We start from the raw sequence: 18,953 nt of genomic DNA, 5'->3' as shown, positions 1-18,953 counted from the left end.
GATGGATGCTGGGATGGATGGGGGCATCGATGGATGGATGGGGGCGGGGATGCTGGGATGGATGCTGGGACGGACGGGCAGACAGATGAACGACCAGGGGGGTGCCCTGCGCTGTCGGGGGCTGCAGGGGGGTCTCTCTGAGCTGTCCCCAGGACACCCGGGGGGGCTGCCAGGGGTCTCTGCAGGGCATCTCGGGGTCTGTGGTGGGGTCCCTCTGCCCTGTCCCCGGGGCCCCTGTGGGGTCTCCCCGGGGCCTGCCGGGGGTCTTGGGGAGGGCAGTGGGGTGTCTTCACGGTGTCCCTGGGCCCTGCCGGGGGTGTCTGGAGGGCGTCTCGGGGGGGGCAGGGGGGGTCTCCTCCGGGGTACCCCCAGGACATGCTGGGGGGTCTCTGCAGGGCGGCTTGGGGGGATACGGTGGGGTTGCTGCAGGACGTCTCCGGGGCCTGTTTGGGGTCTCCCCGGGACATCTCGGGGGATGCAGCGAGTCTCCCCGGGGGTCTCCCCAGGACACCTCTGGGGTGCGGGGGCTCTCCCCGCGCTCGCCCCGGTCCCCGGATCCCCGGGCCCGGCGGTTCCCCCCCCCCGGGGCGTCCAGGGCCCCTCTCCCCGTCCTGTCCCGGCGGGTCCCTCCCCGCCCCACCTCCCGGCGCGGCGCTGGCCGCGGAGCCCCCCCGGGTCCCCCCCCCGGTTCCGCCGGGGCGGGGAGGGGCCGCTCCTCCCCGGAATGATGTCAGCCTGCCCGGCCGCGGCCCCCGCCTCCCCCGGCGGCTCCGGCCCGGCCTCCCCGGGGAGGCGGCGGCGGCATGGCCCGGGCCGGCCCGGCGGGGGGGCGGCGGCCGCTGCTGCTGATGGTGCTGCTGGGGGCGGCGGCGGGGGGGGCGCGGCGGCGGCGGCGGCGAGGGGGGGACGGGGGAGGCGGCCCCCCCCCCCGCGCCCCCCGCCCGCCCGCTGCTGCTGCTGCTGCCGCTGCCGCCGCCCCGCGCTGCGCCCGCCGCCCGCCCGGTAACGAGCCCCCCCCACCTCGCCACTGTCCCCCCCCCCCGCCCCGGCCGGCCCGGCCAGCCTGCCCCCCCACCCCGCTCCGGGCCCCGCTCCTCCCCTCAGCCTGCAGCCCTGCATCCCTCCCTCCTCTCCCCTGAGCCTTCCTCCCTCCCTCCCTCTACTCCTCCTCTACCTCCCTCCCTTCCTCCACTCCTCCCCTGAGCCTTCCTCCATCCCTCCCTCCACTCCTCTGCATCCCTCCCTCCCTCTCTCTCCCTCTCTCCATTCCTCCCCTGCCTCCCCATCCTTCTCTCCTTGCATCCCTCCCTCCAGTCCTCTGGGCCTTCCTCCATCCCTCCCTCCCCTCCTCCTCCGAGCCTTCCTCCATCCCTCCCTCCCCTCCTCCTCCTCGCCTTCCTCCATCCCTCCCTCCACTCTTTCTATGCCCCCATCCCTCCCTCTCTCCCTCTCTCCCTCTCTCCACTCCTTCTCTGCCTCCCCATCCCTCCCTCCATCCCCCTCTCCTTGCATCCCTCCCTCCATTCCTCCTCTGAGCCTTCCTCCATCCCTCCCTCAACCCCTCTGAGCCTTCCTCCCTCCCTGCAGCCCTCCCTCTCTCCACTCCTCCTCATTCCTCCTCATCCCTCCCTCCCTCCACTCCTCCTCTACCTCCCCCATCCCTCCCTCCACTCCTCCTCTGCCTCCCCATCCCTCCCTCCATCCCTCCCTCCTCTCCTCTGAGCCTCCCTCCCTCCCTCCGCTCCTCCCCATCCCTCCCCTCGCCGCCCCCCGCCCCTTCCCCTCCCGGTCCCCGCACTTGCCTGCCGGTCTCCTCCGTCTCCAACTTCTCTGCCCTGCCCCCGCCCGCCCCCCCCGCCCCTCCCGGCCCGCCCCCGCCCCGCAGATGCCGTTTCCCCGGCACCGCCCGGCTCCGCGCTGCGCTCCCGGCCCCGGGGGCAGGAGACGGCGGGGGCGGCGGCCGAGCCCCTGCCATGTTCTCGGTGCAGGAGCCGCTGCCCCGCGGGGGGCTGCCCATGAAGGAGGAGCCGCTCACCGCCGGGCTGCCCTCCGTCCGCTGGCTGCAGGGCACCGGCGTCCTGGACGCCAGCACGGCGGCGCAGAGGTAAGGGGCTCCGCGGGCATCCGGGCTCCGCGGGCTTCCTGGGATCCGTGGGCTTCCCGGGCTCTGCGGGCTTCCTGGGATCCGTGGGCTTCCCGGGCTCTGCGGGCTTCCCGGGATCCGTGGGCTTCCCGGGCTCCGCGGGCATCCCGGGCTTCATGGGCATCCCGGGCTCCGCGGGCATCCCCGGGCTCCGCGGGCTTCCTGGGATCCGTGGGCTTCCCGGGCTCCGGGGGCTTCCTGGGATCCGTGGGCATCCCGGGCTTCATGGGCTTCCCGGGCTCCGTGGGCATCCCGGGCACTGCGAGCAACCCGGGCTCCGGGAGCATCCCGAGCTCCGCGGGCACCCTGGCTGCTGTGGGCATCCCAAATGCTGTGAGCTCCGCGGGCTCCCTGGGTGTCCTGGGATCTGTGGGCATCCCGGGCACGGCAGGCATCCAGGGCTCCATGGGCTTCCCAAGCTCTAGGAGCATCCTGGGCTCCGTGGGCATCCCGGGCACCACGCACATCCCGGGCACCATGCACATCCCGGGCACCATGCACATCCGGGCTCCGCAGGCATCCCGAGCGCTGCGGGCATCCCGGGCACCATGGGTATCCCGGGTGTCACGGGCATCCCAGGCACCCTGCACGCCCCGGGCACCCCACACCCTCAGCACCCCGGGATCCCAGGGCAGCCTGGACCCCTTGGGCACCCCAGGTGCCCCATGCGCACCGGGTACCTCAGGCACCCCCGTCCCCCCTGCGCCCTGAGTCTCCGGGTATCCCCGCGCACCCCGGGCATCCCATGGGCCTCAGCCCCCCCAGTACCCGGGGCACCCTGAGCCCCCTGGCACCCTGCGCGTGCCAGGGCTGCTGCCCCTGCGTCGGGAGGGCGAGTGGGTGCTGGCAGCGGGGCAGGAGCTGCGAGGGGCTCGTGCCATGCCATGTTGTGCCGTGCCGTGCTGTGCCGTGTTGTGCCGTGCCGTGTGTCCGCCGAGGCCGGGACCTGCACCCTGACCCCCGGCTCTGCCGGGAAAAAGCCCCCAAGGGTGAGAGCAGCGCTGGTGGCACCTGCGCACCCCCGTCCCACGCCCACCCCAGGGGGGTCCGTACACCCCTCGTCCCTTCCCTCTCTCCTCCCCGCCCCCAAAGGGGTCCTGGCCGCGGTGGGTGACACCTTCACCGCTGCCCTCCGCGCCCCAGCTCCCGCGGCCTCCCCAGCGTGCGCCGTGGGGGTCGCTAAGGGCGCTCAGAGCATGCCGCCTCCCTGGGGTGCCCCACAGCAGCGACAGCGGGTTTGGGGGCCCGGGGGTGTCCCCTCTGCGTGGGGCTCTGGCGGAGCGGGACATCCCCGGCGCCGCCAGCACCGACCCCGCTCCGTGGCGGCAGCGTCCGGTTGCACCGAGCTCTGGGTCCCCAGCCGCCGACGGACCCTGACTGGGGGCCACGGCTGCACCCCACAGCTGAAGCCCTGGGGGCTCCCCGGGGGCTCCCCCAAAGCCCACGGGGACCCCCCACCGCTGCCGCCCAGCCTGGGGCTCCCAGAGAGCGGCTGGGCTGAGGGTCCCACCCTGCCCCAGGGAGCTGGAGGGGGCAGTGCCAGGGTGGGGGGCTGCGGTGTCCGAACCGGGGTGCGGGGAGGCACTGGCCTTGCTGCTGCGCACCCAGCAACTTCCCCGCACCCCGGAGTGGGGAAATGGGGTGAAATCGGCCCCCCCTCCCACCGTCCCCAGTGCTGGGGGGCCACGCTCAGGGCTGGGACCCCCGCAGCGGCGCTGCCCGGTGACGGGGACACGGCTCCCCCCTCCAACGGGGTCCCACATGTCCAGCGCACGAGGAGGGGGCTGGCAGAGCCCCTGCCCACCCCTCTCCCCGCCAGACCCCCCAGTCCTGGCCGGGGTCCTGGGCCGAGGCCGTGGGGCCGTGGGGTGAGCGCGCGCGGGGTCTCGGCTTCCCGAGTGGGGTCCGGCGCCCCCCCGCTCTGCCCCCCCGTTTGGCGGAGCCGCCAAGGGAAGACGCTGCTTTCCTGTAAGAGCTCTGGCCGCGCTGCTCTGCTAGGAAATGCGCTGATTGCTTTTAATAATTAATGGCAGCCGGGCCGGGCGCTGGGGGCGCGGGGTCTCGCAGCGCGGGAGTGGGGATGCAGCCGCTCCCCTGCCCCCCCAGTTCCAGCACTTTGGACTGGAGCTTTGGGGGGCCCGAGGGGAACGGGGGGGCGGTGGTGGCTGTGTCAGCTCCCGGGGGGCTCCGCTCGCAGCGGGATGGGGGTCAGCGCCCCGCACCGTGGGGCCGTACGCCGTGGGGATGGGCCCGGAGGACAAACCAGTGGGACCCACGGGTCGGGGACAAGGGACGCGGCCATCAGCAGTGCCCGGGGGACACGAGTGTGAGTGCGTCTGCCCGCACGCGTGTGCCCGAACATGCGTGTTGGCCATGCACGCAGGTGCCCCCAAGTCCCTGTGTCCCCACGTCCCCGTGTCCCCACGCAGCCGACGATGCCCTTGGGAGCAGCCTTGGGAGGAGCGGTGCCTGCCCCCCACCCCGGCCCCCACCCCACCTGTCCCTGCGTGTTTGTGTGTTGTCACCCCCTGCAGATTTGCACCCCAGTGCAGACCCCCGCCCGGGCCCCAGCTGCCCCCAGCCCCCAGTGGGGTCCGCAGGGCATGGTGGGATCTGGGGGGGCTGCGGGGTCCCTGGGTGGCTGCAAGGTGCGTGGGGTCCTGCCCCATGCTGGGGGGGTCCGTGGGGTCCCAGTGGGGGCACGGGCTGTCCCCCAGCGCAGCGCAGGAGAGGGCTCCGCCAGCTGACGCCACCTGAGGTGGGCACAGGGGGAGCCAAACGCGCGTTTGTGCCGGGGGTCCCGGGGAGGGGGCACTGGGGTCCCGGGGAGGGGGTGCCGGGGTCCCAGCCGCCGCCCCGTGCTCAGCCCCCCCTCCTGCTGCCGGCAGCGGGGTGGGCCTGGCGCGAGCCCACTTTGAGAAGCAGCCCCCCTCCAACCTGCGGAAATCCAACTTCTTCCACTTCGTCCTGGCCATGTACGACCGGCAGGGCCAGCCCGTGGAGATCGAGCGCACCTCCTTCGTCGACTTCGTGGAGAAGGAGCGGGTGAGACCCCGGGGCCGGGGTCGCGGTGGGGCCGTGGCTGGGGGGTCACGCTGCCCAGCTGTCCCACCCCACACTTGGAGGGGCGCGGGAGCCTGCGCTGCGCGGGCTGAGACCTGTCCCAAACTCATTGCACGTGTGGGGAGTTGCTGGAGCGGCTCCACAGCCCCGGGCCGGGCTGAGGCTGGCGGGGGGCAGCACCGAGAGGGGACGGTGATGTGTGTGTGTCCCCCCACCCGCCCCCCCACCAGGAGCAGAACGGCGAGAAAACCAACAACGGGATCCACTACCGGCTGCAGCTGCTCTACAGCAACGGTGGGTGCGGGGCGGGGCGGGGGGCGCAGGCGGGGCTGGGTGCCGAGCGGGGGGGTGCGGGACGGGGCGGGGGGGCGCGGGCAGGGGCTGACCCCCTCTCTCCGCAGGGCTCCGCACCGAGCAGGACCTCTACGTCCGCCTCGTCGACTCGGTGTCCAAGCAGGTAACGGCGCGGGGCCGGCCGCACACGCGTGCGAGCGCGCGGGAGCGCCGGCGCGGGCACGGCCGTGCGGTGCGCACGCAGCCGTGCGAGGCAGGCGCACCAGTGCACATGTGTGCACGGGCGGGCGTGCAAGGCCGCGCGGCTGTATACGCACGCGCAGGGTGGGCACGTCGGCGCTCGCACCGCGCGCCCACGTGCACGAACACGCGGGCCGTGCACTGCCGCGAAGGCACGACGGCGCGAGCGCCCGCCGCAGCGTGTAGGCGGGCACGCGCAGCGTGGGCACACGCAGCCGCGCGTGCACCGGGGCGCAGACGTGCGCGGGCACACGCGGGTGCACAAGCAGCCGTGCGGCTCTGCGGAGGCGTGCGTGCCTGGGGTCACCCGGGGGGGTCCGGGTGAGGAGGGGTGGCACTCGTGGGACGGGCGCGGTGCCGGACGGCGGCACCCCCCCTGCGCTCCCCCCCCAGGCCATCATCTACGAGGGGCAGGACAAGAACCCAGAGATGTGCCGGGTCCTCCTCACCCACGAGATCATGTGCAGGTACGGGGGTCCCGCGGGGGTCCCGGGGGCCTCCTGGTGCAGTGGGGGTCCCGTGAGCGTCCTGTCAGGGTCCCAATGGGGGTCCTGCTGGGTGTCCTGGTGGTGGGGGGTCCCGTGGGGATCCTGGTGGTGGGGGTCTCAATGAGGGTCGAGGGGGGGTCCGGGTGGATGTCCTGGGTGGTGGGGGTCCCGTGGGGATCCTAGTGGAAGGGGCCTCAATGAGGGTCCCAGTGGGGGTCCGGGTGGATGTCCTGGTGGTGGGGGTCCCGTGGGGGTCCAGCAGCACCAGGGGTGCCAGGTGAGGCGGGTGGGCAGCGAGCGTGGCCCGCCGCAGCCGCCTGCTCCGGCGCGGGGTCCCCCCGTGCCCCATTAGCGCCGCTCTTGTTTACCGCCCTCGCGCTCCGTGTTTGTGCATAATTGATCTCCAGGAGCCGCGCTAACGAACCAGGGCCAGGGGCCCCCCGCCCCCCTGAGCTCCCCCGTGTTTGGCGGCCGGCGGTGGCACGAGCCACCGTGTCCCCCGCCACCGTGTCCCCTGCAGGACCCCCCCCGCTCAGAGCCCCCCGAGGGTTTCCTGGGGCTGGGGTGCGCCATGAGCGCCCCAAATCAGAGCCTGGCGGGGTGGGGAGGGCACCCAGGGGTCCCCTCTTCCCCGCTGCATCACAGGGGTGATGTCCCCGTCCCGGGCACGCTGTGCCTCCACCCCCCACCCCGTCCCACCGTGGGGCACGACCCCCCTGCTCCGCAGCACCGGCTGGGCGGTGGCGGGGGGCACAGGGGTGGGAATTGAGGGTCTGGTGGGATTTCCCCCGTGGGTCAGAGGGTGTGGGGCTGGCCCTGGCCCCCCGGCCCCCTCACGCCCGCTCCTCTCCCGGCCCAGCCGCTGCTGCGACAAGAAAAGCTGCGGGAACCGCAACGAGACCCCCTCCGACCCCGTCATCATCGACAGGTACGGGGTCCTGTGCCTCGCTGGGGCGGCGGGGGGTCCCGGGGCGCTGGGACGGGAACACCCCGGGCTGGGGACGGAGCGTGGCCTCGTTAGCGCTGATGAGCTGGGGAGCAGCGTGGGGGCCGGGTGCCCCCCGCTCAGCTCACTGCGGTGATGGATGGGGCGCGCGCCCGCTCACCAGCACTGCGCGTCCCCCGCGCGCCGAGCACATCGATAACGCGAGGGGCGTCTGGCCGCTTTGTCCTGGCCCCACGTCCTCACGTCCCCGTCCATCCCAGTGTCCATCCGTCCATCCCAGTGTCCATCCGTCCCTGCCCCCATTCATCCCAGTGTCCATCCATCTGCGCCTCCTCCATCCCAGTGTGCGTCTGTCCATCCCAGTGTCCGTCCATCCCTGCCCCCATGGTGGCACCTCCCTGGTGACGCCAAGTGAAGCCCAGGCTCTTTGGGGCGCTGGGGGGGATTTGGGCCCCCCCCACTCGCTCTGTGGGGTTTGGTCACTTTGGCACTGGGGCCGGGGGGCACAGCGGGGAGGATGGGGGCTGGCAGGCCTCGGATCCCTGGCCCCCCAGCCCCCCCCGGCTCCCCGTGTCCCGGGTGCTGCACCCACCCTGGTGCTTTGGGGGTGCGCAGGGGGTGCCCCGTGACCCCCCCCGTGCTAGTGGCCAGACCCGAACCCAGCTCCGTGTGCCCGTGGGCTGAGGGGCGCCCCCCCGCCAGGGCGAGTGTCCCCCAAGCCCCCCCAGCCCCCTTCTCTCCGGGACACAAGGAGGTGACATCCCCGTCCCCTTGTGCCCTCCTCCGCGCCGGGGGGGCTTCCCCGCGCCCCCCTCCACCCCGGGGGTCACCCAGGGCCAGGCGGACCCCCCGCCCCCCCCCAAGTCCCCCCCCGGCCCCGCTCCCCAGCCGACGCCCGGCCCCACTGGTTTAGAGAGCCGGATAAGTGCCCTATCAACATGTTAATCAAATTACTTAGGAGCTAAAATTGACGCTTTTCATTAATTATACAAGATTAGCCTAATTGCGGATTCAAATTTATGCGCCGGGAACAGAAGGTGTTCGGCAGCAGCGCCGGGAATTTGCATATTAAATGGGCGCGCTGCTCGGGATGCTAATGCTGCGCTGCGCCGGTATTTTTAACTCGCGGGCCCAAATGCGCGGCTGCCCCGGGGGGGGGGTGACTCTTGCCCCCCCCCAGCGCAGAGCCCCCCGCCCCCCTGCCCCGCGCTGCCCCAGCAGCCTCCTGGTGGGCTGGTTTGGGGTTTTTTTCCTGTTTTCCCCTTTTCCTGCCCTTCTCCTGCTCCTTCCTCCCCCTGATTACCACCTGCCGGGGGGGGGCACGGGGGGGCCCCCTCTTCCTGCCTCTGCCGTGGGAGCCCCTGGGGCGGGGGGCGCGCTCTGGGGGTGCCCCGCTGCTCAGGAGTCCGACTGGGGGCCCAGGGCGTGTGTGCCCCCCCCACTCAGCCCGTGCTCCCCAGGATGGGGCCGCAGGGGTTTGGGGCCGGGGGCTGCACCCGCTGCTCCCGTCCGCGGGGGCCCCAGGCGTGCCCACATCCCCGGGGGTCCCGCGGGTTCCTCCGGTCTCCCCCAGCAGCTGGCGGGGCTGGGGGTCCCTCCGGGGGGCACCTGCGTCCCCCTCCTGCCCCCTGTCCCTCCCCAGCCCCACTGCTCCCCCCGAGAGGGCGGGGGGGGGTACAGATGAGACACCAGGCCAGACTGGGAGCCGGGGTGGGACAGGGTGGGACACTGGGATGGGAATGGGGTGGGACACTGGGACGGGGATGGGGTGGCACACTGGGGTGGGACAGGGTGGCACAGTGGGATGGGGACAGGGTGGGACACTGGGATGGGACAGGGTGGCACAGTGGGATGGGGACGGGGTGGGACACTGGGATGGGACAGGGTGGCACAGTGGGATGGGGACAGGGTGGGACACTGGGATGGCACAGGGTGGCACACTGGGATGGGACAGGGTGGCACAGTGGGATGGGGACGGGGTGGGACACTGGATGGGACAGGGTGGCACAGTGGGATGGGGACAGGGTGGGACACTGGGATGGGACAGGGTGGCACAGCGGGATGGGGACGGGGTGGGACACTGGGATGGGACAGGGTGGCACAGTGGGATGGGACAGGGTGGCACAGTGGGATGGGGACGGGGTGGGACACTGGGATGGGACAGGGTGGCACAGCGGGATGGGGACGGGGTGGCAAGTTGGGATGTGACAGGGTGGCAGAGGGGACGCCCCAGCCCCACGCAGTCCCCGGGCCCTGCCCCAGTGCCGCTGGCGTGGGCAGGGCAGAGCCCCAGCGCATCGGCGCGGGGGCCGGGAGGTGGGCCCCAGTGCCAGGCCAAGGGCGGGCGGTGGCACCGAGGGGCACGGCGGCCTGGCACGTTCATACGGTGCCCTGGCGCGGTGCGGCGAGCTGGGACGGCGCGGTGAGCTGGCGCGGCACAGCGTGACAGCTGGGCATGGTGCAGAGCCAACGTGTGCGTGCCGTAAACGTGTGCAGGATGACTGCACACGCGTGTGGCCACGCTGAGTGCCCGTGGCCGTGCACCGTGGGATGGCCCATAGCTGGGGACAGGGACAAAAATCGCACGGGGTGGTTGTCCCGCTGTGCACCCAGGTGTGATGGGGGTCATCCTGGGGACCCAGGCGTGGGCCTGTGCTCCCACGCGTGTGCACCGCGCTCCCATGCGTGTGCGCCATGCTCCCCGTGCGCTCTCCTCCCGTCCCAGCCCTGCCCCTAGCGCAAGCGCCACTGCTGCCCGTTAATTATTGAGGGGCCACCGCTGACGATGGGTCAGCCTGGGTCCCCACAGCCACGCAACGCACATGTGTGTGCACACGCGTGGCAGCGTGCAAACCCTTGCGTGCGCATGGTGCGTGCACACGTACGTGGCGCAGGCTGCGGTGCATGGGGTGACATTTGGGGACACCATTGTGGTGGGGACAAGGGATGGGGTGGGGGTCCCTGTGACCCCCTCGCCCCGTTTCACTGGCACTGACCGCTTCTTTTTTTTTTTTTTTTTTTTTTTTTTTTTTTTTCCATCCCAGGTTTTTCCTCAAGTTTTTCCTCAAATGCAACCAAAACTGCCTGAAGAACGCGGGGAACCCCCGGGATATGCGGCGCTTCCAGGTGAGCACCGGGACCCCCCGCTCCATCCCGGGGTGGGAGACCTCAGAGATTTTTCCCAAAAGGGTCGAGGGGAATTAGGGACTCGATTCCCCAATCGAGTCCCTAATTCCCCTCGACCCCTTTGCAAATCCCGACTTGCAAACTCTGATTTCCCCCCATCCCTTTGCAAATCCAAATTTGCAAGCCCCCGCTCCCCTCTGCACGCCCCGATTCCCCTTGCCCCCTTTGCAAACCCCAATTCCTAAACCCCAGTTCCCACACCCCGATTCCCCTCACCCCCTCTGCAAACCCCAGTTCCTACACCCCAGTTCCCTTCACCCCAATTCCTAAACCCCAATTCCCACACCCCGATTCCCTCGCCCCCTCTGCAGACCCCAATTCCCACACCCCAGTTCCCACACCCCGATTCCCCTCACCCCCTCTGCAGACCCCAATTCCCACACCCCAATTCCCACACCCCGATTCCCCTCGCCCCTCTGCAGACCCCAATTCCCACACCCTGATTCCCAACCCCCAATTCCCTTCACCCCCTCTGCAGACCCCGATTCCCACACCCCAATTCCCACACCCCGATTCCCCTCGCCCCCTCTGCAGACCCCAATTCCCACACCCCAATTCCCACACCCCGATTCCCCTCGCCCCCTCTGCAGACCCCAATTCCACACCCCAGTTCCCACACCCCGATTCCCCTCGCCCCCTCTGCAGACCCCAATTCCCACACCCCAATTCCCACACCCCGATTCCCCTCGCCCCCTCTGCAGACCCCAATTCCCACACCCCAATTCCCACACCCCGATTCCCCTCGCCCCCTCTGCAGACCCAATTCCCACACCCCAATTCCCACACCCCAATTCCCCTCGCCCCCTCTGCAGACCCCAATTCCCACACCCCAATTCCCACACCCCGATTCCCCTCGCCCCCTCTGCAGACCCCAATTCCCACACCCCAATTCCCACACCCCGATTCCCCTCGCCCCCTCTGCAGACCCCAATTCCCACACCCCAATTCCCACACCCCGATTCCCCTCGCCCCCTCTGCAGACCCCAATTCCCACACCCCAATTCCCACACCCCGATTCCCCTCGCCCCCTCTGCAGACCCCAATTCCCACACCCCAATTCCCACACCCCGATTCCCCTCGCCCCCTCTGCAGACCCCAATTCCCACACCCCAATTCCCACACCCCAATTCCCCTCGCCCCCTCTGCAGACCCCAATTCCCACACCCCAATTCCCACACCCCAATTCCCCTCGCCCCCTCTGCAGACCCCAATTCCCACACCCCAATTCCCAACCCCCAATTCCCCTCGCCCCCTCTGCAGACCCCAATTCCCACACCCCAATTCCCACACCCCGATTCCCCTCGCCCCCTCTGCAGACCCCAATTCCCACACCCCAATTCCCACACCCCGATTCCCCTCGCCCCCTCTGCAGACCCCAATTCCCACACCCCAATTCCCACACCCCAATTCCCCTCGCCCCCTCTGCAGACCCCAATTCCCACACCCCAATTCCCACACCCCAATTCCCCTCGCCCCCTCTGCAGACCCCAATTCCCACACCCCAATTCCCACACCCCGATTCCCCTCGCCCCCTCTGCAGACCCCAATTCCCACACCCCAATTCCCACACCCCGATTCCCCTCGCCCCCTCTGCAGACCCCAATTCCCACACCCTCGCTCCCCTCGCCCCCCCGCGCCCCCGGCCCCTGCCCGCAGCCCGGCTCCCCGCAGCAGCTGGCGGGTGGGGAGGGGAGCAGAGGGGGGGTCCGGCCCGGCCCCCACCCAGCACGGGCGCCTTCATTAGGGCCTCTCGTAACGATATGATAATTGTGACATTTTTACATGATTAACGACCTCGCCAATTTGCATAGCGCCGAGCAGCGCCGGGAGAGCAGCCAAGCCCACGCGGGGGGGGGCAGGGGGGGCGGGCAGGGCTGGGCTGGGCTGGGCTGGGGTGGCCTCCGGGGTCCCCCGGCCGGTGACACGGGAGGGGCTGGGGTCTGGGGTCTGGGGTCCCCCGGCCGGTGACACGGGAGGGGCTGAGGTCTGGGGTCTGGGGTCCCCGGCCGGTGACACGGGAGGGGCTGGGGTCTGGGGTCTGGGGTCCCCGGCCGGTGACACGGGAGGGGCTGGGGTCTGAGGTCTGGGGTCCCCCGGCCGGTGACACGGGAGGGGCTGGGGTCTGGGGTCTGGGGTCCCCCGGCCGGTGACACGGGAGGGGCTGGGGTCTGGGGTCTGGGGTCCCTGGCCGGTGACACGGGAGGGGCTGGGGTCTGGGGTCCCCCGGCCGGTGACACGGGAGGGGCTGGGGTCTGGGATCTGGGGTCCCCCGGCCGGTGACACGGGAGGGGCTGGGGTCTGGGGTCCCCGGCCGGTGACACGGGAGGGGCTGGGGTCTGGGGTCTGGGGTCCCCGGCCGGTGACACGGGAGGGGCTGGGGTCTGGGGTCCCCGGCCGGTGACACGGGAGGGGCTGAGGTCTGGGGTCTGGGGTCCCCCGGCCGGTGACACGGGAGGGGCTGGGGTCTGGGGTCTGGGGTCCCCGGCCGGTGACACGGGAGGGGCTGGGGTCTGGGGTCTGGGGTCCCCCGGCCGGTGACACGGGAGGGGCTGGGGTCTGGGGTCTGGGGTCCCCGGCCGGTGACACGGGAGGGGCTGGGGTCTGGGGTCCCCGGCCGGTGACACGGGAGGGGCTGGGGTCTGGGGTCTGGGGTCCCCGGCCGGTGACACGGGAGGGGCTGGGGTCTGGGGTCTGGGGTCCCTGGCCGGTGACACGGGAGGGGCTGGCACCGAGGGGCAGTGCCAGGGCTGGGGCTGGGGTCCCGTGGCGCTGCGTGCTGCACGGCTATGGGGGCACACGCGTGTGCACACATGCGGGTATGCATGCACAAGCGTGCACACGTGCACACAAGGGCTCCTGCACGCGCATACATGTGCAGATGCACACCCACACCTTGGCACACACACGTGCACACCCATGCGTGTGTCGGTGTGCACAGGTGCAGATTCGCACGCGCGTGTCACTGCCGAGGCATGGCGGGTGCCCGTGACAGTCCCGGGGGGCGCGGGGGCGAGCACCCCGCCGTGGGTGGCGCACCCCGGGGGCGCGGTGGGGGACCCCCGGCTGTCCCGCAGGTGGTGGTGTCGACGACGGTGAGCGTGGACGGCCACGTCCTGGCCGTGTCCGACAACATGTTTGTCCACAACAACTCCAAGCACGGGCGGCGGGCGCGGCGCCTCGACCCCTCCGAAGGTGAGGCCCTGCCGGGCGCCCCGGCGTGCCCGCGCACACGGAGCGTGCGCCCACGCGTGTGCCGCGCCCCGACACGCGTGTGCGGCCGTGCGGAAGGGCGGGCGCGCGTCCACCGCGACGTCCTCTGCCCTCGCTGTGCCGGACCGCCCCGCGGCCGTGCGTGCCCCGCTCGCCCCCCGCGCTCACTGCCCCCCGTCCCCCCCCCGAAGCAGCCACCCCCTGCATCAAAGCCATCAGCCCCAGCGAGGGCTGGACCACCGGCGGGGCCACCGTCATCGTCATCGGCGACAACTTCTTCGACGGGCTGCAGGTGGTCTTCGGCAGCGTGCTGGTGTGGAGCGAGGTAGGGGGGCGCGGGGAGGGGCGGCGGGGGGCCCCCCTCCCTCGCCGCTCGCCAGCTGAGCCCGGTCTGGCCCGCAGCTCATCACGCCTCACGCCATCCGGGTGCAGACGCCGCCGCGGCACATCCCCGGCGTGGTGGAGGTGACGCTCTCCTACAAGTCCAAGCAGTTCTGCAAGGGCGCCCCGGGCCGCTTCGTCTACACCGGTGAGGGGCGCGGGGCCTGGGGAGGGGGCGCGGACCCCCGCGACAGCGCCCAGGGGACCTCTGTGCCCACCGCCAGCCCCTGGGGACAGCCCGGCCCCGACCGGGACCCACCAGGGCAGCGGGCACGCGTGAGCGGGGCTGTGCACGCGTGTGCGGTGTGAGCGGGGCTGTGCACGCATGTGTGGTGTGTGCAGGGCAGCGGGCACGCGTGTGCAGTGTGAGCGGGGCTGTGCACGCGTGTGCGGTGTGTGCAGGGTGTGTGGGTAGGGGACGATGCACACATGGATTGTGAGCAGGACAGCGTGCACGCATGTGCAGTGTGAGCAGGGCCGTGCATGCATGTGTGGTATGAGCGTGGCCATGCACGCATGCGCGGTGTGTGCAGGGCAGCGTGCACGGAGCAGCCGAGGATCGCTCCCACCGTGCGTGTGCCGTGTGCCGCAGCACGCTGGCGCTGGCGCGGGCAGTCTCTCCACGCGGGCTCCGCGCTGGCGTCACCCCGGCCCCTGCCCCGCTCCGGCACCGGCACACGCGTGCACGGGCTGTGGCTGCGGGACAGGACGGGGCGGCAGCGGAGGGGGCGCAGGGGCGGCTGGCGTGGGTGGGGACGGGGGCGCAGCTGGGGCGTCCCTGCGGGAGGGCGTCCCCCCGGTACCCCCGGCTCAGCGCTGTGCCCCGTGCCTCGGTTTCCCCACGGAGCCGGAGCGGCCCGCGCTGACCCCCCTCTCTCGGCAGCGCTGAACGAGCCCACCATCGACTACGGGTTCCAGCGGCTGCAGAAGGTCATCCCCCGGCACCCCGGGGACCCCGAGCGCCTGCCCAAGGTGGGGACCCCCGCGCGGGCTCTGGGGTGCTCGGTGGCGCCCATGGGGGCAGGCGGGGACACGCGGGGGGGCTTCCCTGGCGGTGCCGGAGGAGCAGGGGGTGGGGAGGGGGGCACAGCCCCCCGGCGCTGGGCCCAGCTTGGGTCCCCAGCCCCCAGTCCTGCCGCGTGTGGGGGTCTCCGCAGTTTGCTGAGCTGTGGGGGGGCACCGAGGGGGGATGGGGGGACGCAGGGGGAGGCAAGGGGGGACGCGAGGGGGCCGTGGGGGTTGCAGCGGGGACGTGGGAGGGGCGCAGTGGGTCCCTGCCGGGTCCCGGCCCCGTGGGTCTGCTGTGGGGTGCCGGGCAGTGCTGGGGCTCTGGGCATCGCACGGCTCGGGGGGTGCCGGCGTGGGGCCGTGGCGGGGCGGCAGGGCAGGGTCCCCGCGTGTCCCCCGTGTGCGGGGGGGGCTGGGGTGCGGCCCCCCAGCCCCGTCCCGCTGCCTGCGCAGGAGGTGCTGCTGAAGCGGGCGGCCGATCTGGTGGAGGCTCTCTACGGGATGCCGCACGGCAACCAGGTACCGCGGCCCCCCGGCCCCCCGGCCCCCCACCCGCTGCGCAGCGGGGACGCAGGAGCCGGCCCCGGGCCGCTGGCTCCACATCTGCTTCGCATCAGGATTGCTCAGGCGCTGAGTCAGCGCTGCGGGCCCCCAGCCCCCCGCCTGCGGGGAAGGGGAGCCGTGGGTCCGGCTGCCAAAGCCGCCTTTGTTCCCACGTCGCTCCCGCCCCGCGGCACGAGCTGGGGGGTCCCAGCCCCTGCTGCCCCGCCAGCGCCCGCCCTGCGCCCTGGGGACGCTCCTGCCCTGGGAGGTGACACGAGCCGGGGCGGCCTCAGCCCCCGCCACGCGCCGCAGGGCGACGCCGTGTCCGTGTCCCCCCATCCCAGGACATCATCCTGAAGCGAGCGGCGGACATCGCCGAGGCGCTGTACAGCGTCCCCCGCAACCCCGGCCAGCTCTCCTCGCTGGCGGGCGCCCACGGCCCCGCCGCCGTCATGGGGGTGAACTCCTTCGGCAGCCAGCTGGCCGTCAACATCGGCGACTCGCCGCAGGGCAGCGAGCAAGGTGGGCCGGGGGCCGCGGCGGGCGGCGGGCGGCGGGAGGGCGGCCCTGCCCGCCGCGTGCCACCCCGGCCCCTCTCGCCCGCAGGCTACTCCCGAAACACGGGCAGCGCCTCGCCGCGGGGCTACGTGCCCAGCTCCACGCCGCAGCAGAGCGGCTACAGCGGCGCCGCCGGCATCAACGGCTACGGCGGCGGCACCATGGCCGGCCTGGGGGTGCCCGGCTCCCCCAGCTTCCTCAACGGCTCCACCGCCAACTCCCCCTACGCCAGTGAGTCGGTGCCCCGGGGCGTCCCCAAAGCCACGCGCCACGCCCAGGGTGTCCCCAAAACTGTGTGCCAGCCCTGGCACGTCCCTAAAACCGTGCGCCAGCCCCAAGGTTGTCCCCAGAGCCGTGTGCCAGCCCCGGGACGTTCCCAAACCCATCGCCAAGGGCGAGGGGGAGCAGGGACGCAGCGACCCGAGCCGAGACAGCGCCCGCCGCAGCGCTGGCCCTCGCGAGCGTCCCTGGGGCGCGGTGCCGTCCCGCGCGGGGAGCGATGCCCCGTCCCCATCCCCGGCCTGAGCGGGTCTCTCCTCGCAGTCATGCCCGCCAGCCCCCCGCTCGGCGCCTCTTCCGTCACCCTGCCGTCGGGGGCCGGCGCCTCCACCCCCTCGGGGGTCTTCTCCTTCTCCCCCGTCAACATGATCTCGGCCGTCAAGCAGAAGAGCGCCTTCGCCCCCGTGGTGCGGCCGCAGGGCTCCCCGCCACCCGCCTGCGCCAGCGCCGCCGGCCTGCAAGGTGAGCCCGCTGCCCGCCCCACCGGCGGGGGGTCCCGGGGGCACCGCGTCCCCTCGGCTCACCCTCACTTCCCTCCCGCCCGCCGCCCAGACCCGGCTTTCGAGGACTCGGACAAATTCCACGCGCCCGCGCGGCCGCTCCAGGGACTGGCCTATTCCTAAGCGCAGTAGGTGCCGGGATGCGGCGGGACCCCCCCGTCCCACCGGGAGCGGGGCCGAGGAGGGCAGGGACCCCCCGCCCCGCCGTGCCCACCCCTCGCCTTCCCTCGCAGCTGCGCCCGGCCACCTCGTGCCGCCCACGTGAGCCGGGACGGCGGCCGCAGCCACGGCGCGGAGCGGGACTGAGCGTGGCCTCGTAGCCTGGCGACGCCGGCCCCGGGGCTCTGGCGGGAATCGGGGCACGAGGGGCCACGGGACCCACCACCCCGCTGCCCCCCAGCCACCCCAGCCCGGCCCCGCAGAGCTGAGCCCAGGGAGCGGCCCCTCCCGGGGCCCTGGGGGAGCCCCCGGAATGACCCAAACGCGCTGGGTTTGGCCTCAGAAAGACGGCGAGAGACCCCCGGGCGCGTGGGGCAGCGGAGGCTGCGGGCAGGGCGCTCCGGGGCAGGAGGGACGCTCTGGGGTGGGGTGGATGCTCTGGGGCAGGATGGATGGGACGGGATGGGATGGGATGGATGCTCTGGGGTGAGAGGGGTGGATGTGCTAGGGCAGGACGGATGGATGCTCCGGGGCAGGATGGATGCTCCAAGGTGGGATGGGCGCTCTGGCGCGAGATGGATGGATGCTCTGGGGTGGGATGGATGCTCCGGGGGAGGATGGATGCTCCAAGGTGGGATGGGCGCTCTGGCACGAGATGGATGGATGCTCTGGGGTGGGATGGACGCTCAGAGGCGGGAGGGACGCTCCGGGGCAGGATGGGTTCTCTGGGGTGGGATGGGTGGATGCTCCGGGGCAGGACGGACGCTCCGGTGGGACCCAGCTCTCCCCCACACTTCCCGGCTCTCTCCCCAGATGTGCAGCTCCACATCTGGAGCCGCCCACCCACGGCTCCCGGGCGGCCGAGGCCGGATCTCCGCCTGCGCCCCCGCACCCCCGCGCAGGATCGGGGCCTCGTGCGCTGCCCGGGCGGGGGGCTCCGGGCTGCCCCGGCCCACCGACCCCGGCCCCCGCGCGGGGACGGCGCAATTCCCAGCCCCGTAGGCTGCCGGGTCTGCTGCCCCGCCACACGACCGCAGCTCTTGTCTCACCATTATCACTAGGATTATTAATATTATTATTAATATTATTATTATTATTTTTAGCAGCAGGTGAGCCGGCGGGGGCTCTGGCAGGGCGGGCGGGAGACCCCCAGCCCTGGCACTCGGCGCCTGCTGGGGTTTTCCCTGTGCCCCCCAGCCGGGAGGGAGCGGCCGGGAGTTTTGTAAATAAAGAAAAAGGGAAAAAAAAAACCCAACCTTGCTCCCCCTGCCCACGTCCCACCCGTGGGGGTGCCCCGCGTCCCCCTCGTGTTTCACAACGCCGTGGGCCCTGCTCAGTGTCAGCGCGCGTGCCCCCCCGTGCAGCCCCCACTGCCCCTCACTCAGGGCCGCGTCCCCGCTCGACGTCCCCAGCCGCAGCCTGGGGTGACTGCGGGGGTCCCGGGGGCAGCCCCCCGCCTGCCCTTGGGGATGGGGTGACCCCCGCCCGGGTCCCGGTCTCCCCGCGGCGTTGTGTGGGACGGCGGTACCGGGGTCCCTCGGGGCGGGGGGCTTTGTGACATGGAAATAAAAGGCCTTGCAGAAGGGCAGCGGCTCGGGGGGGTCTGTGAGTGGGGAGGAGGCGGCTTGCGGGGACCCCCCGGGACAGTGACGCCAGCCCCGCAGCAGCCCCCCACAGCACTCCCTCCCACGCCGGACCCCTGGGAAGCTGCCCCCCGCGCTGTGGGGTCCGACACCCCCACGGGAAGGTGGGGTCGTGGCCCCCCCAGCCCATGGGTGAGAGGTGGGGTTGCCCTTTGGGGTGGGACACCGGGACCCTCGGGTGCACCCAGTGCGGGGGGGGGCAGTGCGGCTGCCCCGGGACAGGGTGTCCCCCCCCAGGGCAGCTTGGCTGGGTGCAGCAGGCACCCCGGGGTGGCTGTGCAAATTTGGGGTGCCTTGGCGGGAGCAGTGTCC

The 18,953-nt window shown here is 72.3% G+C and overlaps 1 protein-coding gene across 5 annotated transcripts; it reads left to right on the top strand.

Moving 5' to 3' along the window:
* The first annotated feature begins 963 nt into the window (after positions 1 to 963).
* On the top strand, positions 964 to 17,461 carry LOC147601065 (transcription factor COE1-like). Of its 5 annotated transcripts, XM_086746986.1 has the most exons (18): positions 964 to 1,002; positions 1,989 to 2,104; positions 5,032 to 5,188; positions 5,437 to 5,500; positions 5,608 to 5,663; positions 6,134 to 6,207; positions 7,088 to 7,156; positions 10,219 to 10,300; positions 13,435 to 13,552; positions 13,762 to 13,895; positions 13,973 to 14,099; positions 14,835 to 14,923; positions 15,413 to 15,478; positions 15,847 to 16,024; positions 16,109 to 16,291; positions 16,604 to 16,801; positions 16,892 to 16,967; positions 17,073 to 17,457. In XM_086746986.1, exons 2-17 carry the CDS (start codon positions 2,016 to 2,018, stop codon positions 16,960 to 16,962), a joined length of 1,755 nt encoding a protein of 584 aa, XP_086603112.1. In that variant the 5' UTR covers positions 964 to 1,002; positions 1,989 to 2,015; the 3' UTR covers positions 16,963 to 16,967; positions 17,073 to 17,457. The 5 variants fall into 5 exon arrangements, with proteins under 5 accessions (XP_086603112.1, XP_086603116.1, XP_086603115.1 ...); XM_086746990.1 differs by lacking the exon at positions 964 to 1,002 and having other exon boundaries at positions 1,974 to 2,104; positions 14,003 to 14,099; positions 17,073 to 17,460; XM_086746989.1 differs by lacking the exon at positions 964 to 1,002 and having other exon boundaries at positions 1,974 to 2,104; positions 13,765 to 13,895; positions 17,073 to 17,458.
* Positions 17,462 to 18,953: the final 1,492 nt, after the last annotated feature.

This window comes from Chlamydotis macqueenii, chromosome 4 (assembly GCF_036417535.1).
Source record: "Chlamydotis macqueenii isolate bChlMac1 chromosome 4, bChlMac1.mat, whole genome shotgun sequence".
Lineage (NCBI taxonomy): Eukaryota > Metazoa > Chordata > Aves > Otidiformes > Otididae > Chlamydotis > Chlamydotis macqueenii.
The sequence above is the reverse complement of the archived record's forward strand: the minus strand, read 5'-3'. Positions and strand labels throughout refer to the sequence as shown.